This window comes from Perca fluviatilis, chromosome 12 (assembly GCF_010015445.1).
Source record: "Perca fluviatilis chromosome 12, GENO_Pfluv_1.0, whole genome shotgun sequence".
Taxonomy (NCBI): domain Eukaryota; kingdom Metazoa; phylum Chordata; class Actinopteri; order Perciformes; family Percidae; genus Perca; species Perca fluviatilis.
This window is the reverse complement of record NC_053123.1, coordinates 18180006-18206053: the sequence shown is the minus strand read 5'-3', so window position 1 is coordinate 18206053 and position 26048 is coordinate 18180006. Positions and strand designations below refer to the sequence as shown.

The 26048-nt window shown below is 41.2% G+C and overlaps 1 protein-coding gene across 6 annotated transcripts in view; it reads left to right on the top strand.

Annotated features, from left to right (window-relative positions):
- The window catches only part of LOC120569835 (disintegrin and metalloproteinase domain-containing protein 23), a 45183-nt gene extending 19558 nt beyond the window's left edge, over positions 1-25625 (top strand). Inside the window, exons 1-26 of one of the 6 annotated variants that reach the window (XM_039817965.1) lie at positions 25-493; positions 1202-1455; positions 1902-1978; positions 6279-6342; positions 7559-7641; positions 7778-7841; positions 9141-9213; positions 9653-9723; positions 9914-9979; positions 10136-10204; positions 12773-12939; positions 14009-14093; positions 14185-14272; positions 15362-15413; positions 16805-16904; positions 16988-17059; positions 17149-17235; positions 17323-17403; positions 17508-17558; positions 17665-17728; positions 17851-17956; positions 18596-18715; positions 18898-19066; positions 20383-20494; positions 21799-21889; positions 23808-23853. In XM_039817965.1, coding sequence (XP_039673899.1) covers positions 418-493; positions 1202-1455; positions 1902-1978; positions 6279-6342; positions 7559-7641; positions 7778-7841; positions 9141-9213; positions 9653-9723; positions 9914-9979; positions 10136-10204; positions 12773-12939; positions 14009-14093; positions 14185-14272; positions 15362-15413; positions 16805-16904; positions 16988-17059; positions 17149-17235; positions 17323-17403; positions 17508-17558; positions 17665-17728; positions 17851-17956; positions 18596-18715; positions 18898-19066; positions 20383-20494; positions 21799-21889; positions 23808-23853 — 2388 coding nt within the window. In that variant the 5' untranslated portion in view covers positions 25-417. Of the gene's footprint in view, positions 1-24; positions 494-1201; positions 1456-1901; positions 1979-6278; positions 6343-7558; positions 7642-7777; positions 7842-9140; positions 9214-9652; positions 9724-9913; positions 9980-10135; positions 10205-12772; positions 12940-14008; positions 14094-14184; positions 14273-15361; positions 15414-16804; positions 16905-16987; positions 17060-17148; positions 17236-17322; positions 17404-17507; positions 17559-17664; positions 17729-17850; positions 17957-18595; positions 18716-18897; positions 19067-20382; positions 20495-20850; positions 20942-21798; positions 21890-23807 lie in introns of those variants that run through there. The other 5 variants (XM_039817967.1, XM_039817962.1, XM_039817963.1 and 2 more) reach the window with 5 other exon arrangements.
- Positions 25626-26048: the final 423 nt, after the last annotated feature.

The window sequence follows — 26048 nt, the reverse complement described above, 5'->3', positions numbered from 1 at the left end:
TAGTTTGTTTGTTGTTTTATCATGTGTTTTTTTCACATAAACATAACAAAAAAATACCTCGTGTGTGATCATTATTGACACAGTAAGAGGGTCATTTCCTGTTTTGTAATCCTAGCGCCATGATGCCTTTAAGGTCACCTGTGCATGGGGTTCCTGTGGTCCTGCTTACCGAGGAGGAGTCTGCCGGTTGACTTCCAGTAGCTGCCTAGCCACCGCCTTCTTTTTGCCCCCCTCCCTTTTTTCCTCCTCTCCTCCTCCTCATCCTCAGCCGCTACTGCAGCAGCAGCCCGGCGCCTCCTGGATCCATGAAGAAAGCACCCCTGCACAGCACGTCCCCCGCCACGATGGGCCGCAAGCTATATAGGCTATTGCGTTGATGTGTTGATTTTGAGATATTTCAGTTATCAAATATGAATCATGCATTTGATATATCTGGCCACTTTGCTCGTCAGCATCCTTTCGCCTTGGCTTCATCTATCACTAGCGTCATCCGGTATGTATTGCAATAGCCTGCTGGCTTTTTTTTGTCACTTTCATTAAATTAAACACACCTTTCACTTTCTGTGTTGAGCTAAAATAATATCGGACGAATTACTGCAGGTGCACATCATCGCAGGTGCACATCATCGCGTCCCCCCAAACCCCCAGATATTTGATTTATTATGCGGCGTCTACAGAGTGATGGTGCATGAGGCAGACTACAGCATCTCAACATCTTTTGTTCAGCTTAAAAAAATAGTGCTCTTTCTTATTTATGAGTAACGTATTTGAATTAACAGTCGCTGGGACTTTTTTACTTCAAGTGCATGATATTATCTGCTATTGTTGTATAAGGCTATTTGGATTAATATTGCATAATGCTCACTGCAATCATCTGTATGATGCAGAGTCTCCGCTTTGGCAATAAGCATATCAAAAGTACCTCTCAATGAAATAAAGCTCTTATATATATTATGTATTCTAAATCAGTCATGTGGTTGTCAGTATACGACTGCATGTAACCAATCTTACTGAACAGTGTCCTTAAGAATCACAGTGAAGCCGCAGCCAGTTGCCTCAGTATTATCAATGTGTTTTTATAAATGAAGGATGACAGCTGGCTCTGTGTGTGTGTGTGTGTGTGTGTGTGTGTGTGTGTGTGTGTGTGTGTGTGTGTGTGTGTGTGTGTGTGTGTGTGTGTGTGTGTGTGTGTGTACGTCAGGTTTTTCATGTCTGTGCGGTGGGAATTGTCTTGCAGTTTCTCAAGGAGTAGAGGACAAGGTTGAGAGGGACGCAGCGCCAGCCCTGCTGAAGCAACAGGCAACTGCAGCACCTGCTACAGACAACACAACACACCATGCAGTAGAGCATGTGATCACCTACCCCTCACGGTTGATCTACTACCTAAACGAGGACTCGGAGAGTACCTACCATGACCTGGACACCCGGATCAAGAACCAAGCCACAGAGGGGCAGGTAAGCCAGCATCGAGGAGGGATGGGTGAGGGAGATTGATGCTGGGATGTGGGAATAAGTTATTTCCTAGAAATAGCATGCTGTGCACGCTGTATGGTCAAGGTTTCAAAGTTTCAAATCCAGATTACGACTTGTATTAAACCATAACCCTGTCTTAAATGTCATTTTACTGCACAGAGTCAGACAAAACAAAGACACCCATCACACGCGGCACATTAACATTATTACGCGTTTAAGAACTGGAATGATGCCAGAGCGACCATGCTGAACGAAGAGTTTCTTCCAGTATACCCACTGTGCATTATCATCTGACATTTATTCGCCACAAATATTATTTGTCCACTGTGCTGTAGACGATGTTGAAGGTGGATTCTTGAGGATATTATGTTCGTAGACTGTTACAATCTTTGCATCATCTGCAGTGACGACTCTTTTCTCCCTAAAAGGCAGTCCACCTCGCCCAAGCCAGTTTCCAGTTAGAGGCATTTGGCTCCAGATTTGCTCTGGATCTAGCATTGAACACGTAAGTCCTTCTTATCTTCTTATCTACAGTAATCATGTTAGCTAAAACGATTGATTTTTAGAACTAGTCAGCCGCTGTGGTCATTAAAGGAGAATTCCAGATGTTGATCTCTAAGCAGTTACAGGGGTCTACTTTCTGTGTTAACTTTTCGGTCAGACTAAAGATGAGATTGTGAAATTATTAATTCTCCAAAATCTCTACAATGGAGGTGGCAAGTGCAAAGTTGGCCCAACTCATAGAGTCACAATAGCCACATTTACAGGAAATACACCAGCAGTTAGCACTGGTCTGCATTCACTAAAGGCAACGAGTCTGTTACCTTTCTGACATAAATCTATACATTTTCCTGTTATTTCTAACAATTTGAATAAAAAGAATGTATATTATGCTTGAGTAAATGAAACCCAAATTAACAAAATTGGTTAAAAAAAAGTTATATTAATATTTAAATAAATTCTAATCATATTCAAGTTTATGTTCTGCTTGTTCAGTGTTGTTTGGTAAATTGTTGTTAAACACATTTATAGAGGATTTGAATTGCCATTTTTATTCTCAATTCTTATAATTTTGTTGCTGGGGATTTTCCTTTGGGGCTGGCTAAAACCTCTTTGGGGTGTGCCAAAAATTCCTCTCGCAGGAAAAACCCTGATAATGCAGGGCTGTTTAGTTGTACTAATTAAGATGTAAACTAAATGTGCACTTTGTACTTTGTAGGAAAAGTTTAACAAGAATATAATTAAACAATGATTGGATTGGAGAAGGACACAAAAAACTTGCTCATACATCAAACACAATATCCTTAAAACATCATGAAGTAGTTTGACTATGAAAAGATCAACAAAGTCTGGCATCAAAATGACCAGAAACAGCAAGACAACTGACTTTAAGCAAGCAATATGTGTCATAGCTAAAAATAAATTGCCAACACTTGTGATTCCCGTCTGTAGATGACTGTTGTTTGTAAATTATATGTAGTATTATATGTCCGATCCGTGATTAATGCAGCGTCAATCGACGATAATGTAATCAGGGAAACTGTAATTGAATAGGTCAGTGCGCTACTTTCCAGAATCCTAGTTTCCAGAGTGCTAAACACAATCTTATATCAGCTGCCAGACTACAGACAGACTGTTTTAAGAAAAGGATTTGGAAAACCAAAGTCTCTATTTTTAATAGGGTTTAATTGGTTTGCATCAAAATCAGCAGGGAGACAGTTACTCTGGTGTCTGTGATCACTGTCCCATTTGGAGACACGAGGCCCCGGACACTCAATGATATTGATTTACTGCCCTCACAAGTAGCCGGTCTACATGTGTGAAGGGTTAATGTGCATGTGTACAAGGACTTTAAAATGCTGATTGAATTCCAGGTCCTTATATGTGATTTAAAGCTGGATTATGTTATACAATATTTTAATTTTAGTGAGTGCTGTTGCTGTTAGATGTTACGACTTACACATTTGGATTTTTAGTCTATGTGCTGGTATGCAGTCATTGGTTACTTTAGACTGTAGTTTCATCACCTTAGCAAAAGACAAATTGTGGAAAGCTTCACCACATTGGTTCAGGACATTTGTATTTACTTAAAGCATGACAATTTCACTTTATGAGGTTTTTTAACATTAATATGAGTTCCCCCAGCCTGCCTATGGCCCCCCAGTGGCTAGAAATGGCGATAGGTGTAAACCGAGCCCTGGGTATTCTGCTCTCCCTTTGAGAAAATGAAAGCTCAGATGGGCCGATCTGGAATATTGCTCCTTATGAGGTCATAAGGAGCAAGGTTACCTCCTCTTTCTCTGCTTTGCCCGACCCATGAGAGAGAGACATCATGGCTTTCAAACAAGCAAAGTGGCAGTTGGTCAAGGCCACACCCCCACCCTCCACCTTGCCCTCCCCTCCCCTCTCTCCTCCTCAATAGCTACAGACACAGAAATGGCACATACTAAGGAAAGCTCATTGTGGGACTGTCTCTAGTTGCTGTAATTCTGCACCAAGGCTGAATTTCGGGAAAGAGCCTTCAGATACAGTATTAGGGGACCACTAAGGTCTAAATAAAAGCATCCAAAGGACCATGTCATGGGACCTTTAAAAAGTTATAGACACAGTAATGAAGTGAAATTACTCTGGATGCTCTGCTATCTTTGTAGTGGTTTGAGCATCATCTCAGTGCCACTGTAGAAACCTAAAAAGTGCAGATTTTAACAGCTATCTGCATAGCGTGTCTTATTTTGCAACTGTACAAAGTTAGATAATATAAGAGAGTCTCCAGGAATTATGAATTTGCTATTAAGCTCTATGTTGTTAGGAGACCACATATCTTTATTGAAGACTTGATGCTGATGTATCTTTATGTACATGTTTTGTTAAAGGGAAACTACCGTTTTGTTTTAACCTGGACCCTATTTTCCTGTGTTTTTGTGTCTAAGTGACTGACGGGAACAACAATCTTTGAAATGAGAAAATAGGGTCCAGGTTGAAAAAAAACGGTAGTTACCCTTTAAATAGCATAGGGACAGATACATGACGAAGTGAACTCTCTCGTCCTGTCATTCCCAGCTCACACAATCACACATCATGTTGGGAAGATGTTGTCCTGTACCATTATCAGACATTCAGCAATCACCACATAATACAGCAGCGGCTCTTCACAGAAGCAAGCTTGAAAGTGTGACCTTGATTCCCAGCTGTTTGCTTGTACTGTAGGTTATCTGTGAGACACATGAGCTAACTTCAGTGTGTGCCTTTTTTGTGTGAGAACAGGGGTTTGAATTCTGCTTGGTGTTGTAGCTGCGACAGTACTGATCTAAATATAGATAGGTCTGCAACCTGCCAATGGCTCACCTCTTACTGTACCTCGGACTGCAAACCAAGGAAGCATTTTTTTTTGCCACTGAAAAGATGTTTTTTTCAGTTGATATAAATCATATATTGATAGAATTAAAATATGAATGAGAAGAAAAGTGAATTGGTTTAGTGCTGCTTCTTCAGAGCATCTCCATTTATTTAGACTTATTATTTCCATGTGTTAGAGGTATGAACAGTAATGACAAGTGTCACAACTGGATTCCGAGCTGCATTTGATCTGGCGCCCAGATGTAAGAACTAAAAACCTGCAGTTCTTTTGGTCCTCCCTCTCTTCCTCCCCTCTGTTTGCTGCTGCTGCTGCATTGTAGCACTCCGTCTCCTGTGAACTGAGAGACCTCAGGGCAGGACTCCGTTCTCATGGCCTCAACACACTTTCACAGCTCTCACAGACATTTCAAACACACACACCGATGCACTTACTGTCTCTTTACACCTCCATGCACTGCAGTGCTGCCCACACACACACACTCACGCACACTTATACAAACACCATTACACTCTTAGTTTGGCCCACTGTCCTAGCCCTGCCTCATCTGTCACGCTATTATTAGCACCTCACTCAGGAATCTCTAACAGATGCCGCTCATCCTTGACTTTCCTCTCATAATGGTGCTCTTCCTGCTGAGCATCACTCAAAAATGTAACACTGCTGGTGTTACAGAACTAGATCCAGCACTTCCATCTTTTTTCTTTTTTCTTTTCTGCTGCTACGCCACTACATGTCCACGGAGAGGATGATGTGTTTTTTTTATTTGCAAGGTTACTTGAGAAAAAAAGAAAAACGCCATTGTGGCAGAAATGGCAGTCTCTTGAAGTCAGCTGTCAGCTAACAGATTGAGTGTGTGAAATGATGAGGAACGCTGACTCGAGTAGCTGGAACTGCCCGGGAGGACGGTTGTGTTCAAGGTGAAGCCGAGGCCTCGCAATCATTTATTACGTTAGGCTTCATTGGCAGCTTTCAGACAACGTTACTTGTTTCTGTTGCTGTTGTGCATGCTATTACTCAACCAGTGATCTAATTTTGGGAGATTTGAGGAAGAACCATCTTCAGTACATGCACTTGTAGTTTCACAATGCTTGTTTAAGATCCTCTGTTTCACTTGGATAAGTCAAGGGCCACTTTGCAAAATGTGTGAGTAACTGTGCATCCTGTTATAAAAGTATATATTGGGTTAAATGTGACATAATTTTTCCTGAGGGCAGGTAACATTTAACATATCCGCCGTACTTTTGAGATACTATGGGAGTGTTTGTGCATGTTAATCCAGGCAAAGAGTGTTCTTGTTTAAATGCCAACCAAAGCACTACTCACCGCTAGTTGAAAACCACAATATGTGAGTCAGAGAAAGCAAAGGCAGGCAGACTCTTCTGTGTTTTTTATTGTCACTGCATCACATCCGTCCACCCTAACCAAACTACAATGTCTGTTTTTACAGTGACTTGCTGTCTTCAGATTATGTTGAGATCCACTATCAGGCGGGCAAACCTGTTCTGTCAAAGGTAACGTCTTTTCTAGATGTGGCTAAAATGTTACAGTGAACATCTTCCTTGTTTTGGTGAATCTGTGTTCTGAGTTTCCTTCAGCTGCTGTTTTTATTTTGTACAGTCACGAACATTGTCTGTGAAGCAAAAGGCAGAAATATGCTTGGTCTCAACTTTAGGAAATAGGAGTTGCAACAAAAGACAGGAACAGATGTGAGGGTTGATTTCTTGTGAATCAGTTTGCTTGTCACCTTTTATCATCAAAACTTCTGCAAATTGGTAATCAAATTAACACTGTGACTTTCACGAGTCATCCAATTAACTGCAGTTACATCCAGCACGTCTTCTTTGCAGACCAACCAAAAAAACAAAATGTTCGGATGGATGGATGGATGGATGGATGGATGGATGGATGGATAGACTTGCATAGGTAGATTAAAATAGATAGACTTGCATAGGTAGATTAAAATAGATAGATAGACTTGCATAGGTAGATTAAAATAGATAGATAGACTTGTATAGGTAGATTAAAATGTGAAAGTACATGGTTTTCATGGAACAGAAGGAAGGGAGATAGATAGAGGGGGGAGAAAACAAGTTGGGAATGTGAGCTAGTTGCCTCTGCTGCTGCTGCTGCTGCTGATTCAGGCACTGGGCTGGGCTGGGCTGGGCATACTGTAGCTGAATCAGCAGGGTTTTGCTCTCCTGCAGCCTCCTGCTGGAGCTCTGGTCACGTGACAAGGGAGAGAAAGCCTTCTGCAGTATCAGTGCAGCGTGGGATGGGTGAAGTGAGAGAGAGACAGGGAGTGAGTGAGTGAGTGAGTGAGTGAGTGAGTGAGTGAGAGAGAGAGAGAGAGAGAGAGAGAGAGAGAGAGAGAGAGAGAGAGACACGGGGGTGAATGTCCTCTGCTCACCCTGGATCTGACAGCTGAGTCACAGATAGTGCCAGGATCCACCTTGCAATGTTTTAACTTCACATCTTCACAAGCAAGACCCCCCGCAGAAATGTATTGCAAATGTGCCAAAACTGACATATGTGAGACAAGCTGTTACCTCCTCTGAGAGGTTAAAAAATTCAAACACATGATAATTAAGTAAAAAAATACAACACATCACAATCTGAGACGTCATCTGTCAACGTATGCACAGTTATGTGTGGTGTGCTGCCAGTAATGCTGATTTATGGATGGGGTTTGCTGTGATGCTGCATTAGCACCGTGTCTTCTTCCCTCAGGGCGGTGAGCACTGTTACTACCACGGCCAGGTGAGAGGGAACGATAACTCCCATGTGGCCTTATCTACCTGCAACGGGCTGCAGTAAGTGAACAGCAGAGTTGTGTGTAATCCTCGCCGTGTTCAGAATATTTCTGGATACACTCATCTCTGCTCCTCAGCTCCTAATGACTCAGTATCGACTGCCTTCTCTCTCTTTTCTACTCTCTCTGCCCGGCAGTGGGATGTTTGACGATGGAGTCTATGTGTATCTAATTGAGCCCTTACAACAGACTCATTCAATCGTAAGTTCTTCCTGTCGCAGAGAACTAAAATATGTATTGCATAAAGGTTTTGACTCACTCATCTCCACCTCTCACACACACCACCCTTTGTAGATGCTGAGGATATCCTAATCACTCCAAGGACATTCCTGTTTTTAAAGGAAGGAGATGAGACAATGAAGCACTGTCTAGCCATTTTATACAGTCTATGTGTCCAGGAAAGTATTTAGTAATTAGCTTATATACTAAATTTGGACATTGTAAGGTTTATAGGTTTTAAACAAACGTGAGTATTTAATATATGAGATGTGATATATGTTTAACTTCTATTCATACTAGACATGTTAATTCTAGATTGTTAAGCTGTATTAGACAAGTGGTTATGTTAAGTTTTGTTGTATTGTTTTTTATTGTTTTGTTTTTTCATTAGTGTTAGTAGTACGACTGGACAATATAGTTGAACTCAATATCAGGATAATAATAGTGATATTTATGATTTCAGTATGCATCATGATTTATGTAAAATGTCCAAAGCAGTGCACTGTTATGCATTACATAACACCAAACTCTTCATATGTGTAAAGCACTGAACTTTGCTTTTTATTCGTTTCATCTTTTTCAAAATCATTTATTTGTCCAATGTCATTTGATCATATCATCACAGTACTAGTCTGCTAAAAGTCATTAAAGGGATAGTTTGGCATTTTGGGAAATAGGCTTGTTCGCTTTCTTGCCGAGAGTTACATGAGAAGATTGATAACACTCTCATAGCTGTAGGATAAATATGAAGCTATTTTAACTTAAATAACTTAGGCTGAAAGTAGAGGGAAACAGCTATCCTGCCTACCTACCAGCTTCATAATTAACACGTTATATCTTATTTGTTTAATCTGTTCAAAAAGTTTAAAAACAAAAAATTTCCGTTTTATGAGGTTGTACTTTTCAAACTATTTCTTAGCCGAGAGCAGTGACTTCCTGGAGTCTTGTCATTGCCGTGAAGTTACCAGGCAAACTTGTCACTTCGCCAGGCCAAGAAATAATCCGGCCCATAACCACCCGTAAAATCATAAAAAGCCGAAGATTACACTTCCTTTTTTATATGGATTTATTGAATGAGATACAACTTGTTAATTAGTGACCTTCAGAGCTGGTGGTGGATTTTGTTCAGACAGAGCCAGGCTAGCTGTTTTCCTCTGTTTCCAGTCTTTATGCTAAGCTAAACTAACCTGCTGCTGGCTGTAGCTTCATATTCATCAGACACACATAAGCGTGGTAGCAATCTTCATAATCTGTTAACACTTGTTTGCCTCACCTCTGCAGGATACAGCTGCAAGGCCTCACAAACTAAGAAGAACAGCCTCCTCTCAATGGAATAATGATTCAGAGGAACAGAGTAAGTGTTTCCATCACAGTCCTCCACCTCTGACCATCGCCACACCTCTTTTGACCCTGACATGGCCTTCCCCGTATGTGTGTTCACCACAAAACACACAAGTATGACGGCAAGTAGTGCTTCCACGGCTTGTTGTCATAGAGCTTTAAGAAAACACAATTTAAATGTCTGTTACAGCCTAACATTTTATAATATTTAGTTTGGATTGGTGAGAAAGGAGGATTAAACTGGAATGAATTTTACAATTTGAATGTCTCTACTGTAGTATATTATACTTGTTATTTAACACAGTACTTAATGGGAAATTCAGGGAAATTCCATTTTCTGGAAAAAAACAAAAAACATAAACACATCTCTTGGGCTTGAACTCACGAAAGAGGCAAACCCAGTTGTAAATATGTGAGTTGAAGTGTCACTGTTTCCTTGTGTGTGTTTGAAGTCGAGGACGAGGAGCAGCTCTTCTCGGAGCTGGATGACTTGTCCTGGCTGAAGCGCAGGAAAAAGCGAGCAGTAAGTCTCTGATCTCACGTCTGTCTGAAGTGATGCTAAAACATTAGTTCACCCACCCTTAAATTATTATACAATGAATATAAAAAACGTTGCAGTTGAGAACATGGTCAAAGTCTAACCTGTGGTCATAATGGAACTATAAAGACAACACTCCACTCCTGATAATTGCTGGTGTGTTTTTATTTTGCAGATGCCTCGCAGTGTATTTGAGGAGATGAAGTATTTGGAAATCATGATTGTCAGTGACCACAGTATGGTATGTAGCTGATAGTTTCTCAGAAAAACAACCTCATCTATATTTGAGACCTTTTTCCCACAAGGGGGAGCAGTGAATGCAGCACATTATATTGAGTGAGCACCATCAAATCACTGCAGCTTATTTATCTGTGTTGTTCTTTCTTTGTGCCTGCAGTTTAGACGACACAAGACCAAGCAGCACACAAGGAATTTTGCCAAGTCAGTGGTGAATGTTGTGGATGCTGTGAGTAAACTCTTTAGTTACCCTGTGTATGTTTATAGATCCACTTCAGAATTTACATACACACAATTATTTGTTTTTTATTTGCCACTCTAGCCGCGCGGCTCTAGGAGTGGTCAGTCGATCCACCACTTTGGTACAGGCTGAAATATCTCAAAAACTATTGGATGGATTGCCATGACTTTTTATACAGACATTCATGGTCCCCAGAGGATGTATCCCAATGACTTTGGTGATCCTCTGACTTTTCCTGTAGCCACCAGTAGGTCAATTGTTTCACTTGTCCTGTAAAATATCTCTACATCTACCGACATTCATTTTCCCCAAAGCATTAACCCTAATGACTGACTTTTCCTCTAGTGCCACCAGCAGCAACAACAAAACACCATTTGAGTTTTTTTTAGCAAACGTTAGCATGCTAACATATTAAGATGGTGAACATAGTAACCATAATAGTGTGTTGGCATTGTTATTATGATCATGAGCATGTTAGGACTGGCATTAACATCTTGCTCAAAGCTCCGCTGTCCTCATACATACAACACATTGACTTAAGTACAAGTAAAAATACTACTCTGTAATAATACTCTGTTACAAGTAGAAGTCCTACATATCAGACTTCACATAAGTAAAATAAAGAAGTATTGACTGCCAAAATTTACTGAAAGCATTAGAGTAAAAGTACTCATTGGGCAGAATGATCCCATTCAGAGAGTTATATTATTATACATATATCATATTATTCAAATATTATTACTGATGCTTTAACACGTAGGTGGCATTTTAATGTTGCAGCTTGTGGAGGTGGAGCATATTTGAACTAATTTATATACTGTTGGATAGTTAAATGTATAGTGCAATGTCATATTTATAAATTATTCATATGTTTTGTTTGTAAAATCTTAATCTGTAAAGTAACTCTGGCTGTCACATTAATGTAATGAAGTAAAAAGTAAAATAAAAGTAGTAGAAGTTTAAAGTAGCATTACATTGAAATAATCAAGCAAAGTAAAAGTACGTCAAAATTGTACTTAAGTACAGTGCTCGACTTCTTACTTTCCGCTAATGCAGCCTCACACAGTCGTACGCATGGCTGTAGACTCTTACATTTGTTTCTTGTTGTTTGGTGACAGCAGAATATTACATTTCACCCATGATAATGTAGCCTATATGTTGCGTACAGTACAACACAGAGGCATAGAGACAATGGTAGCTGCCAAATATGTCTTTACAGTGCACACCTGTTGATATATTAGTACAGCTGTAGTCTATATCCACAACGTTCCACCTCCAGGATTGGTCCGGATGTCACTCTTTACTGCCGGATGTCCGTTACCTTCCGCTTTCTTTGTGTTTTGAATTTTAAACTGCGGTCGATTTTATGAGGACTATGGTTTACTGCTCATCAGATCTCTGCAGGGTAAATCCAGATAGCCAGCTAGACTATCTGTCCAATCTGAGTTTTTTGTTGCACGACTAAAACAACTTTTGAACGTGCGCGTTCCACCAAGACAAGTTCCTTCCCGAGGCTATTTTGCAGCGGCACTGTTGATTCGTCCGGTGCTTAGCGCCGCCCAAGATAATAATAATAATAATAATAATACATTTAATTTGTAATGCACTTTATATTTACGCAAATCTCAAAGTGCTACATGATAGTGCTAAAAATTATAAAAACACATGGAGAGCATGAAAAAAAAAAAAAGAAGTAAATCAAAGGAAAAGGGCACAAGTTCACTCAAAAGCTCTCCTAAAAAGGTGGGTTTTAAGGCCACGTTTAAAAGCATCCACAGTCTGTGGGGTCCTCAGGTGGTCAGGGAGAGCATTCCACAGACTGGGAGCAGCTGAGCAGAAAGCCCGATCTCCCATCGTACAGCATCGAGCTTTGTCCTTGGAGGTTTCAAAAAATATGCTGAGGCAGATCGGAGGGTACGTGTTGAGGTCTGTGGGGTGAGGAGTTCCTTGAGGTAGGGGGGGGCTTCACCATGAATGCACTGGTGGGTAAGGAGGGAGACCTTGTACTCAACCCTGAGTGAGACAGGAAGCCAGTGGAGTGATTTGAGGATGGGGGTGATGTGGTCATATTTGCGCACCCTCAACAGGATCCTAGCAGCGCTGTTTTGGAAAGATGATTGTGATTGGTTTAAACAAATGCCAATAAACCAGAGCACGTTTTTCTCCTATCTCGTAATGCTGTGTGTACTAGCTAAACCCTCCTCCGCAGTGCCGTGGAGGAAGGTCTGAGACTAGTACAGCTGAAGACCTCCTCATGTGTCATGATGGAGTACATCTCTCTAACCCTAGTCGGCCCCCTAGTTGTCTTAATGTTAATCTTTATTGCATTGTACTGGTATTTGCTCTGTGTCCTCATCACGTGCATTAACACTCCCCTGTTCCTCCTTTTCCTCAGTGTGCTGCATCCCCTCATCTGTCCTCCTCAGACAGTACAGATCCAAATTCACACCCAGTGTTGTTCTCCTCTCCCTGTGCTGTTGCTGCTGCTCTCTCTCTGCCTCTCGCTCTCTCTGCCTTTCTTTATTCTTCCCCATTCACTGCACGCTTCAATGGCAGATCTTCAAAGAGCAGCTACATACACGTGTGGTGCTTGTTGCTGTGGAGATCTGGACGGACAAGGATCAGATCCCCATCAGTGTGAGGCCGCTTGAGATGCTGCGGGATTTCTCCAAGTACCGGCAGCAGAACATCAAGCACCATGCCGACGCTGTGCACCTCTTCTCGTAAGTTCTTTATTTAAACTAAACGTGTTTCCATCACCCTTTGGTGCATCTTCTTTATTAATATGGATTTTTAGCCAATATTTAAGCTTTATTTGCAATAGTATAGTATTCTTTTGAATTTCCAGCATCTTCTTCTTAAAAATTTTATTAAAACAGGTGGACGTAAACTTACTGTAGAATACTTTCCATTGTATTTATTTTTCTCTTATGGAAGTGTATTTTGTAAATATATAAAAATGCAAGCAAAATTAATAATATGGAAACCGCCCATCTTTTTAAGTTAATTTGATTATTATAGTCAAATTACATGCCTTCTAGAAGATTTTCTTTTTCTTTTGTTGCTCTTCATTCCTACCGGGTGCCATTGTTTTATCATTGTTGTATTTTATGTTTTTTGTACTCCGTACTGTGTAATCATGGCCGGGAGTCAATACAAATATGAACCTGAATCTGCAACCACTTCTGAGACCCAAAGTATGTACAGTTGGCTGGATGCAAAACAGATAGCTTCTGCATGAAATAACTCACTAGTATCTTATTTTGGCATTATTTTCCTACAGCCTGATCCATGCTTTGATGTTATTAATATACATATAGAGTGCCTCTCTGTACATTCATGGTGTTAAAACAGCACTGTGTCCACAGGAGTGAGGTGTTTGGTGTTTTAAGCCCCCAACGTCATCTTCCAGGCAGTGCTGCCTGGAAGGCACCAGGATTAGGCAATGGTTAGGTAATGGGAAAGGGTTAAGGTTAGGGTTAGGTTCAGCGCTGCTTTGAAGTCGACGTTGGGGGCTTAAAACACCATCGAGCCAGGAGTAGTTAAAGTGATGGTTCGGAGTAATTTCACCCTAGGGTCCTTTGCACCATGACCTCAAGCCAAACAACCCCCCAGAAGCTTTTTTCACCTGGATCGAACATTGGGAGAGTTAGCGTTATCAGCTGAATAGCTTAGTGCAGGCGCTAATGGATCCAACTGTGTATTTTGTAAGTTACCCCACTAACAATGCCCAATATGATACCAAACTTCTAAGTCTAAGTTTGTCTCTTTTGTCTTCCATCGTTCTTGTAGAAATGCGACCTTCCACTACCGCAGGAGCAGCGCAGCATACTTTGGAGGCATGTGTTCTGTGAGCCGAGGAGTAGGGGTCAATGAGGTCAGATTTGCTGTGTCTAACACTGAGCATCACCCTGTATCACAGAGACTGACTGCAGGTGAATAATCCCTGGTCTCTGCTGTGTCCACAGTATGGCAATAGCTTGTCCATGGCAGGGTCTCTATCCCAGAGCCTGGCTCAGAACCTGGGCATCCAGTGGGACCCAGCATCCAAGAGAAGTATACATGAAAAACACATTCTTATCTCACAGCTAGTTTAAGTGAACTGAGGGAAGGAAGGCTATTCAGAGCCAAAATCACAGCGTTCAGATCATTCAAAACATATTTTTCCTCACCTCTAGTTGTATTTAGCATGCAGATGGTTTTCGTTTTATTTTAAGTTACTTTGGACAAAAGTGTCAAATGAGTGTAATGTAATTTGCTGAGGTTTTGCGATATCATGCACTTCGGCTGTTCTTTTCCCCCCTTTTTTATGTTTTGTAGAAAATAGTTCTCAATAAAACTTTCCAAAGAGAAGTCTGTGGTTCGACCTGATTAATCAGAGAAATGGTGGTTACAAAGGCATGTTTCTTTTGAATTTTGGGCTTTCAGCATCGGAAATTCAATAACCCTCCATTCCATTGGCATGTTAGCAGATATCCTAAAACAAATAAAACAAATCCTTTGGCATGGCGAGATACCTCTAGGTGTAAGTAGGATATTTTGTTGTTTTGTGTTGTATCTTATAAGTATGTTAATGACTGAATGTAAGACAGTACATCTTTTTGTCATTTGAAAAAATAAGGGTTATCTCAGATTTTAGGTTTACAATCTTAAATGTCTTTATCATTTAAAGCATGACATGGTGCCTATAAAACAAAAAGATGCCTTTTGACTGGACCAAACTGTCTCTTGTCAACTCTTATCTGTGCCAGAATTGACAGATGGAGGGATGCACTGATTGTTTTGGAAAAAGTGGTCTAAAAGTAGAATTTTAGTCAGGCTGGAGAAGGATGAATTATGCCATTTGTTTTAAGATCACAGTGCTTAGTGAAGCTCAACCATCAGAGAGATTATATTTATGGTCCCAAAACTGTCCGAGTTTGAGAAATGATTGTTATTATGTCAGTGGAAAATAGAATTATTCAGCTGAAATCTTTGGAAATCAGGTGCTAAATGCACCAATTTAATGCTGACTATCTTTGAGATGATAAAGCAGAAATACAATCATTGTATTTAAATACTTGTATTTAAAAAACATCTTTCTGTGCATTTATCTCACTGTCTGTTTCTGTGTTTTTCCTGTCCTCTCTTACTTTTTTTTTGCAGAGGAATGCGGTTGTGTTGACCCATGGCCTGGCTGCATAATGGAGGACACTGGGTAATGTCCAGTATATCCCTGAGAGAGAGAGAGAGAGACACACACACACACACACACACACACACACATACAAGAGAGGGATAGTGGAACAATTAGAGATGCTTGTTTATGGTCAACCACTAATGTAGTCTGGGAGTGTGAGAATGAATGCAGAATTGGTAGATACATTCTATTCTATTCATACATACGTTCTGTTTTGACATTACTGATAATTCAAAATCTCGCCAGTCAACCCTTTTGTTTTTTTGTGTAAAACAATTTTTAACTAAAGATTCAGTCAGTTAAAGAATATACTAATCAGTGAGCCCATTTTCACCTGGTAGATACAGACTGCACGTTAATATCAGGTATAAATGGTGTCCGTATGCTTTTATCAACTACTGTTATTTGAAAAAGGTTGACAAAGGGGCACAGCAACATTATATACTTAAAAATGCACCAGTAACTTTCCACATCCCTGCACATGAAGGCATGTCATTGTTTCTTTTTGTTTAATAATAGCAATTCATTTTTCTGTTCACACATAGGTGTTGTGTTTTTGTCTGCTCCCATTTTGTTTTCTTATTTCCTGGGATTTGCCGAATTGAGGACAAACTTACACTGCATCTACAATTTAAGATAGCAGTCAGTTGTGTAAAAATAAATGAACCAAGATCTTAATTTGACATAATTTTAATATAGACTGATCCATGCTTTGACCCCATAATATTCTGACAGTATTTTCACAGGGTATCTGCAGGTCTTAAAATGTCCTAAAAAGCATTGTATTTTGTTTCCTTAGAAGGTATTGAAAAGACTCAAATTAATTTACAAAGGTCTCAAATATGTTCTCTTTCCTGTCATAGGCAGTTAGTTCTAAACTGTTTTTGTATCTGATTGTGGGCTGTCAGGAGATGTAAAAGTAAAAGTGTGATTGTTTCGAACAGTGGATTTTGCAACAATCCTTATTTGTAGAGACAAAAGACCTTCAGCAAACACTGCCACGAACATTAGCTACATCACCAAAATAAACTCTCATCAGTGTGAAGAATTTGAGAACATATACAGTAAACATTAATAGATATCAGTAACAGTAGTCCGTAATGAATAGCTTAATAAAGGTAAGCTTTTTTTTTTTTTTTTTTTTTTTTTTTTTTTTTTTTTTTTTTTTGTGTGTGTGTGTGTGTGTGTGTGTGTGTGTGTGTGTGTGTGTGTGTGTGTGTGTGTGTGTGTGTGTGTGTGTGTGCAAGAGATGCTCTGTCGTGTTGCTTATGGTGGCAAAAAAAACCACTCCTAATCAAAGCGGCTCAACAGACACATGGCACCCGACAGCATTTTGAACCATGCTTCCATCCTCATTGATCGACACTTACAGTTCTTGTTAATTATCACTTGTTTTTCTGTCTCTTCAGAGTCCAACACCCACGGAGATTTTCCAAATGCAGCATCTCAGACTACAAGGAGTTCCTTTTAAAAGGTGGAGGCTCGTGTCTGTTTAACAGGCCAACCAAGGTTAGACGCTCACAACTCTGCCCCAACTGTCATGAATCACACATATGCTCCATCCTTTACACTCTCCTGTCTGCTTCTGTTAGCTGTTCGAGGCAACAGAATGCGGTAATGGATTTGTGGAAGTGGGAGAGGAGTGCGACTGCGGAGCGAGAGCAGTGAGTTTCTTTTACTTCAGAATGTCAAATCTGTTTATTGTCGTCTATGTGTTCAGAAGGATGAAGCTCTTCCCACTGTTTATTTCAAGGAGTGCTACAAGGAATGCTGCAAGAAATGTTCCCTCGCCAATGGGGCGCACTGCAGTGATGGCCCGTGCTGCAATAACACATGTCTGGTATGAGTTTTGTCTTTTCTCAAAGTTTTACAGCACAAAACATTTATTTATACCTCTGACTTTTATCTTCATTCCTTTTCCTGCCAGTTTTATCCACGAGGTTACAGTTGCCGCTATGCTGTGAACGACTGTGATATCTCAGAGACTTGCTCTGGGGACTCTGGACAGGTGTTACATTTTTTTCGGTTTCAAACTTATTGCATATTTTATTTTGCATGTTTAAGATAATGTGCATGGTTATGAAGAAGTCTAATGTTTGTCACTGTTTGCAGTGCCCGCCCAATCTTCATAAACAAGATGGTTACCTCTGCCAGGTAAACCAGGTAAGCAAACTAATGACATAAAAAAGGAGCAGTCATGCATCAGAATAGCAGTTTGGGAGCAGCTGACTGAGAATATATTTACTATCTTGTTCTTTTCTGTCTGAAGGGCCGCTGCTACAACGGAGAGTGCAAGACCAGAGAAAACCAGTGTAAATACATCTGGGGGTCAAGTAAGTATTAATTAATTAATATTCCTTTTGGCTCACATTAGCTCGTATTAGTGGAGTGTCAGAGTATTGTCATACAGAGACAGTCAGTCCTGGGCAGTTCACGCCTCTTGTCTTTCCCTCAGAGGCTGGAGGCTCTGAGAAGTTCTGCTATGAGAAGCTGAACACGGAGGGCACAGAGAAGGGCAACTGTGGAAAGGATGGAGACAAATGGATCCAGTGTAGCAAACAGTGAGTTTCAAAGGAATTCACTATGGTATTTCCTTATACATGTCAGCGTGACAGTACTTTATATTTCTACATAGAGGCAGGGCTTTGGTTTCATTATTTTCTTTTATTACTGACAACAAAGGAGATTCAGGTTTTTTTTAAGCCAACCAATAGAAAGCAACATAGGGCACAGAGTTTACAGGAACTTTGTCTCTAAAAGCATTTGCAAGCCCAGCCCATATACTTGCAGTTGGAGCTTTCTTTTCTTTTGTGTTTTGGTAGCAAGGTTCTCTAAATACAGCCATGTTGTGAACCAGGGCCACTGTTAAACATAAGAATGCTTTCCACAACTGAAAAGAAATTGAATTGCTTACTGTGAGGGGACTGTTGATTGACTGTCATTTTATCTATGGAGCACATTTAAAAACGTTCACCAAAATGCTTTAAATAATTAAAACAAAATTAAATAGGAAGTAATGTAAAAGAATAAATCAATCTGCTAGTCATAGTAAATATAGAGGACTCAAAAGCAGTTGTTGAAAGACAGGTGTTAAGACAGGATTTGAAAGTGATGATAGATGGAAGAAAACCTGACAAGTCAAAAGGTATATACAGTTGACGATTGGCGTCTGTACAGACTTCTCTCTGTTGTGTTTTCAGTGATGTGTTCTGCGGTTACCTTTTGTGTTCCAACATCGGCCGCAACCCACGCGTCGGAATGATGAAAGGAGATATCACCCCAGCCTCCTTCAACCATCAAGGCAGACTGGTAGACTGCAGGTAAACACGTGTACTATATAACAAGACCTGTTCATGTCCCGGAAACTATAGTCTGCAGTCACATTTTTTATCACTTTGGGTTAAATTTTCCATGTATGAGTTTTTGCACCCTCCCCCTCGCCTCACCTCCCCTCCTTTCTTATCGTTCTCACTCTTTCCCTTTCTCCTCCCTGTCCTCACAGTGGTGGCCATGTCCTTTTGGATGATGACACTGATTTAGGCTACGTGGAGGATGGGACTCCCTGTGGGCCGTCAATGATGTGCCTTGACCGCAAGTGTCTGCCCATCCAGTCACTCAACATGAGCACCTGCCCTAGTGGACCTAATGGACAGGTGTGCTCTGCCCATGGGGTGAGTCCTGGTGCAAACTTACCCACAATCTACGCTTATCTCTTTGTGGTCTATCCAGGCTTAATAGCATTTGTTATACAGACATCACTTAAGTAGACAGGTCCTTTATTGAGACATCACCATAAACTGGACAAATGCAGCCCACTCACTCACTGTAATGTAACTGGTTTTTGTTGTTGTGTCCAGTGAGCCACCATGCACCAGCACCCTGGCACTGACACGCTTACATGAAATGCAGCCATCAATAATATATAATAATATTAGAATTACACTTTTTTAGTATTCTACCTTTCATTATTAAATGCAGCTCAACGTGTTTCATGTAAATTGTTTTAAAAACTAAACTACGCTAATATTCAATAAAAGGAAGGCTACAGTTTGCTTAAAAATAAGATTTAAAAGGTACTGTAAATCTCGATATATTTCTTGAAGCCACACCGGTGTTTTCAATCCCTCTGGCTGATTAGACCTCTATTTTACAGTATATGACGTCACCAAACCCAACTAACTAATATGAGGTGTAAATGGTCTGTACATGCAGAGGTCTAATCAGGCAACACAAGTGAAAACACCTGTGTGGTTAGAATTTACAGAAGCTGCATGTCATAGTGCAGGCTACTCCATAGTTGTTGTCCACAGTATGACTGGTCCATTTGTATTAGTGTTAACTGTTGATGCATTTAATGCTTCAGAGGCGTTATTAGCTACACCTGTTTGACAAGTCAAATTGTCCTCTGTGAGAAAGGTCTGTCACTTCTTTAGGCCTTTTTCACAGGAGACACAGCCAGGTGTAAATAATAGAATTAACGATGGCTGAATTCCATTTAGTTGCTTCAGTTTCAGGGTCCCTGGTATTGTGAATGCTGGCTCACTGTCATGACTTACTGGGACACTTATAGAACGGAGCCATATTTAATGTTATTAGTAGCACCTGTGCTACTACTATCACATGTCATAATGTCTGCTGTGAGAACGGCTTTTTGGGTTCCAGCACACTGTGGTTCATCCAGCCGTTGTTGTGTAATTCAATCAATTAGATTCAGTGCTGCCTGGATGTTGTTTGCATAATTATATCCGTCTTTACAAAGCTGACCTGGCTAAAATTCCATTGTAGAGCTGTGATAGAATTAAGCTAGATCCAGAAATGTGTCATTATCGTTATCTACTTTTTACAGTGTAATAAGTGTCTATGTGGGAGCCTGTGTTAACTGTGGATGAACAATGGTTCCCAAAAAGTACCAGTGTGTCAGCACCTTTTTATTTACAGCTCTTCCTTTCCCCTCCTCCCCTAATCTATTTCTGTCTGATCTGTACAGGTGTGCAACAATGAAGCCACATGCACCTGCGACACCACCTGGGCGGGGACAGACTGTAGCATGCCTGACCCGCCTAAAGAGCCTGAGGACACTCAGGACGAAGGACCCAAGGGTCGGTTTCCACCTCTTTCAACCTCTGGCATCTGATAGAATGAATAACACACGCTTAGGTTTACTGATTTAATCTAGCCAAGATTCACGCTGAGTTATATACTGTGTTTTTGTTCTTCAATATCGCAATGTCATTCTCAGTCACACTGTTAGATTGCGTAAAATGGCGACTGAAGGAGAATATAAAAGCAGTTTTACATTTGTTTAGCTTCAGAAGATGAACGGGATGGGGGTGGTGGTAAAGGGGGTGGGAAGCGTCACAGAGGGAACCGTGTCACTTCATCCATGACTCTGAAGCAGACGCCTGCTGTTTGTTTTTGACAGGGTGGTAATAATGCTCCTTTTCCCTCTGCACAGTGAGCGTGGCCACTAACAGGCTGATAGGGGCAGTAGCAGGGACCATTCTGGCCCTGGGGGTGATTTTTGGAGGCACAGGGTGGGGAATAGAGTAAGCATCTTTAACCCTTTCACAGCTCTTCCTCTCATAGTGGTGCCTCAGTGTGCGGGCGGTCTCGTGAGCCGGCCTGAGCCCGTGTGTGCGTCCCGGTGGCTTTGTGTTTTCTTGTGTGTTGGTGATGACCATATAATTGTTATGTGATTGGATGTTTTCAGTGTTGTGTGATTGATTGATGGATTCCCTCTCCTCCTCCTCCTCCTCCTCCTCCCCTCCTCCTCCTCCTCCTCCTCCTCCTCCTCCTCCTCCTCTCCTGCCCTCTACCTGTTGTTCCCCATTACTACAAGCCTCTTTCATATTCCCTCTTCTTCTTCTTGTCCCTTTTCTCTATCTTATTCTTAGTCGTTATGTGGTTGCTCCTGTGATCCTCTCCTTTCTGGGGCATGTGGGGCATTTAGATGGAAAACAGTCCTGAGAAGTGTCCAGTTAGTGACCTGGCTTGTCAGTCAGTGGTAGGCTGTGTGGTGACTGGGACCCCTAAAAACATTTTCTACTGCTCATACTGCAGACCACATATACATATCACCTGTCAATCTCTGTTTAATTAAACCTTTATAGTGATGGATACCCAGGGTCTAGTCTTCTGCACAACCTTCACAGACAAACCACTGATAATCACTACCTTAACTGACACCAGATACATAAAAATCCCAGGGCCTCTACTTCATTATCTTCATGTTACACACTAAAGGGGGCATGCAAAATACATTCTCAGATTCAGTCATTTTACTGTAACAGTACTTATGGTTATGTTTTCTGTTCCATGTGAAATCTTCATTGTATAGTTACGTGTTATTTATACAGTAAGTGAGTATAGAAACTCATGTCTTTTTCCCCATAACCCTTTACAGGTCCTAGTGCCACCAATCTAATAATAGGCTCCATCGCCGGAGCCATCCTTGTGGCTGCCATAGTGCTGGGGGGGACTGGATGGGGCTTTAAGTAAGCAACACGCCGCATGCCTCTCCTGCTGTAACTCTAGCATCCCTGCTGCTTCTAGACACCAGGGTTTGACCTCCTGCTACAGAATATGGACCCCAGGGTGGACAATACACAAACACATATCTGAACTGTTCAACTTCATCCAGTGTTCAGTCCTGGTTGTTATAGAAGAGGATGTGGCTAGATGTGTGAAGTGTGATTTGGAGAGACACTGGGCTCCATGTGGGGGTCGTCTGTTGATCTGTAGCAGAACCTCAAACTGATTGGACGGGCAGAGCTCAATGCCTGACGTGCATGTTAAGTCCTGATAAGGGAAAAGAATACTTTTAATAACCAAAAAAAAAAAAAGCTTGTGTATGCTTGTACTGATAAAATGTCCTCTCTGAAATCCAAAGATAGGCCTCTATTATATCTCTTGGTATTGAGGAAATGTACTTTATTGTACAATAGATTAATAAAGTCCAATCTACCACTGATTAGCCTGCTGTCTTGAGCAATGGGGGTGTTACACATCTTAATCTAAATAGGCTTAAGAGACAACTCAGAAATACAATCCTGCAGCCACCAAAGCATGCCAGGTAGCAAAGCATCATGGTTGTCACCAAAACAAAAAACAAAAAGAAAGAAAACAGAATAAGAAACATTTCTGCATGTTGACTTGTTGATTTGAGGAGGTCAGTTCATTGCACAAAGGCTGAGCCAAACCCAGAGTGATTTGGTTCAGGGTTGTCGTGCTCCCATCACTTCCATGATCTTTTTTTCTCAGTCCGTTACTGATTGAGGGAGAGACTTTAAATGGAGTGATGAGAGAGAGAGAGAGAGAGAGAGAGAGGTCAGGACCCTTTTTTTTGGCTGCAGCCTTTGTGCCATGGCTGGCCACACCCACCTAAGATGACCAGGCTCCGCCCTAGAGCAGAGCAGGACTCTTGGACCCCACCCACACCAGCTGCCAATGCTGCCTGCTACACAGACCTGGTACAGGCACGGCACATTGCACTGCATGAACCACGCACAGCAATAGTGCCACCTTCAACTGGCCTACTATTGGAACAGGTGCATGACAGAGTGATAGGAGCCCCACAACAAGCCACAGTACGGGGAGGTTATGCATCACTCCTGTTGTCGTCTTTGTTGTTGTCCCACTGTTGTGGTAGTAGTTATTGTTGTTGCTGCTGCTGCTGTGTCTGTTGTTTATCTGGTTGTCTCCTCTTTCCCTCCTCTATAGAATATATTTTATGTTAGCTCTTTCTTCCCAGATGGTTATGTTTTGAGTTGAACTAATGTCTTTCCCATCCAAACTGGTAATGAGACATGTCTCCTACGCTTCTTTACCTTGTCAACTAACGTTGCACGCACAAGTCAGTCGGCAGTTGTCTGTGAGAGGGCAACAGAGGACATTTATATTCATAGACCTTCAAAATGTATTTATTAGCTCATTTGAATGTAGGCTTTATTGTTATTTTGCTTAATAAACTGGATGAAGGTTTTCATTTAGGTAATTACTTCTAACTTAAGTTAAATGGATCCTAAATAAAAATGTATTAGTATTGTGTATAAGAAAGTCATTTTACCATACTGTCAAATTATCATGAATTGGGATGTAAAGGTTTGTGAATATAAATACTTCTGATTGCCTCTTTGCAATCAAGGCCAAACTGGCTCAATGTGGACCAGCCTTTCCTCACTTCAATGTCTTCAGCATTATGATCTTGAAGTCCTCAAATAATGATACAACGATAGAGATCCTTCTTATTTTCCGCTCTTGAATATACCAAAAAGAATTGTGTGTTGTATTTTACTTGCGAGTCTACTATTGTAAACTGAGGCGATGAGTGTGGATGCTTGTCCAGGTTGCACTAGCCATGTTACATACGTGATTATAGCACACACTGACCCATGTTTCTTGTCTCCACGTAAGAAATGTGAAGAAACGGCGATACGACCCCAACGCCTCAGCCATTTGACCGAGGGAGAGATGGCAATTGACAGACGGACTCCTCCAAGGCTTCCTTAGTTGGCTACCTGATAGCTGGACTGCACTTATTGCTGCTGATCTTTGGCATTAGATATACTTGAAAAAGACATAGTGGACATTTTAACAAATTCCATCGTAGTGACTTTAGAAATGCAGCCTTTTCAACTCCACCTCACCCATGTAACAAACCCACACCCCCACCCTGATCTCTAGAGTGACAGAGCTCCTCTTCCATCCTATAGTGCCAGTGCACAGGCGTTCAGGCGGAATCCACACCACTTTCTCACCTGGCATGATTTTCTGCACAAAAGTGTGCTGCTTGCTGGCCCCCTGGCATGAAGAGCCCTCTTTGCAGGGCTCTGCATGGCTACGAAAGCTATGAATATACCACATGAAAAAAAACACACAAAGAGAAGAAAAAAAACGGAATCATCTAATGCAGGAGATAGACCTCGTTAAAAACCAAACCCAGTGGAAAGACGGTTAAAGCTCCTATAGCTCACGTTTTTAGGTGCTGTAGATGATTGAAGAGGCTGCAGGCGAGGACCCATAAGGGCAGTGCAGACCACATAGTGAATGCACACACCCAAAATTGTACATAAATAAGGAGTTCAGGTTTGGAATTAACAGCATATTTTACAAAGACATCAATTGCTTTTGTTTTTTATCTTAGCATGTTGTATAGCGGGTGTTTTTGGCAATGTTATTGAAAAGAATTGGAGATTTGGGCCAAAATTGTTTGGGCGGAGGTCAAAGGTTAGATTCAGTGGACAGAGTAGCTGTGGTTGTTGAGGAGAAGCATGTCAGTTCTAGAGGGATTCAGACTGATATGTCCGATTAATGTCACAAGACCCCCACCCCCCCCCCCTCTCCCCCGAAGTATCTTCTACAGTGACTCAAAAGCCAAAGAACCAATCACCTGAACATATGGATGTTGTTGCACACAGAACACTTTCTCCTCTGTCTGCAGCCAGTGGTGCCTCTCCTACTGCTGAAGGCATGAAGTCTGTCCATGCAGGCGCTCACCTGTCCAGCCAGGTCTTACGTAACAGTCCTCAATAACACCCACTATACTGGCTTAACCTTTTTGCTCTCATGAACTCTTAGTAGAAATCAAGTTCAGCTCAACTGGTAACGCTGCATGCAATCACTATAGTGGGCTTATAATTCTATATGGGTGTCCCCAAAATCCGCAAGAAAAATATGCTACAAAAGATAGGTGCATGTCAACAACAAAAACATTTAACTTTTATTTACTATGCAAAGAGAGATATTGCACAAACGTATGGGGAATAATGATATCAATGTAGACCTGGAATTACAAAACCATTCTGCTAATCAGCTAATCTTTTGTATTTGGCCACTCCACGTCTCATTTCACTTTGCTTCAACATACTCCAACTATGAATGGACAAATGGAAAAAAAGATAATTATTAATATTTCCAATGAAAAGCGAGAGAGTAACCTTTTACATTTGTGGAACTGAAAATCATTTTTGTGTGTTTTTCATCCGGTCTGATGTTTTTAATCTCACACATGCACACACACACAAACACACTGTATGGTGCCTGTACATATTGAGGCCTGAACAGTTTCCTTGTGCAGGGCTATTATTTTCAGTCCAGCTGATAGTTGGTGTGTTCCAGGTGCTGCCATAGCACTGGCATCGTTGTAATCCTCCATGTTACTCATCATCTGGTGTCCCTCTCTCACTGCATCATGTACAGTTGGACCGACGAATAAACTACTGACAAATTTTATGTGAGTGTTTTGTGTTTTTCCCTGCCAAATCATCACTGAACTGATTTTGTGTGTACACTTCACATGAACAAGCACCAATTCATGTGAACTTTCAAAACGTGTATGTTGACTGGCTCGTTGCCTGCGCGTGCCGAATAGGTTTCGTCTATGGTTGTACAGAGGCTCAGTCCTCAATGCAGCGGCCGCATGTTTGACTCCGACCTGCGACCCTTTGCTGCATGTCATTCCCTTCTCTCTCCCCTTTAATGTCTAAGCCGTCTTAGACGCCCCTGGTCTTAGTCAGTGTCATAACTTCCAAGCCTTTTATCCTTTTAGATTATTAACAATTGCATTTTCACAAATAGACATGTTATTTTATAAAGCACTGAAAACGTAATGAACTCATTCAATGCATTAGATGGGTCCAGCAGAAACACTGTACT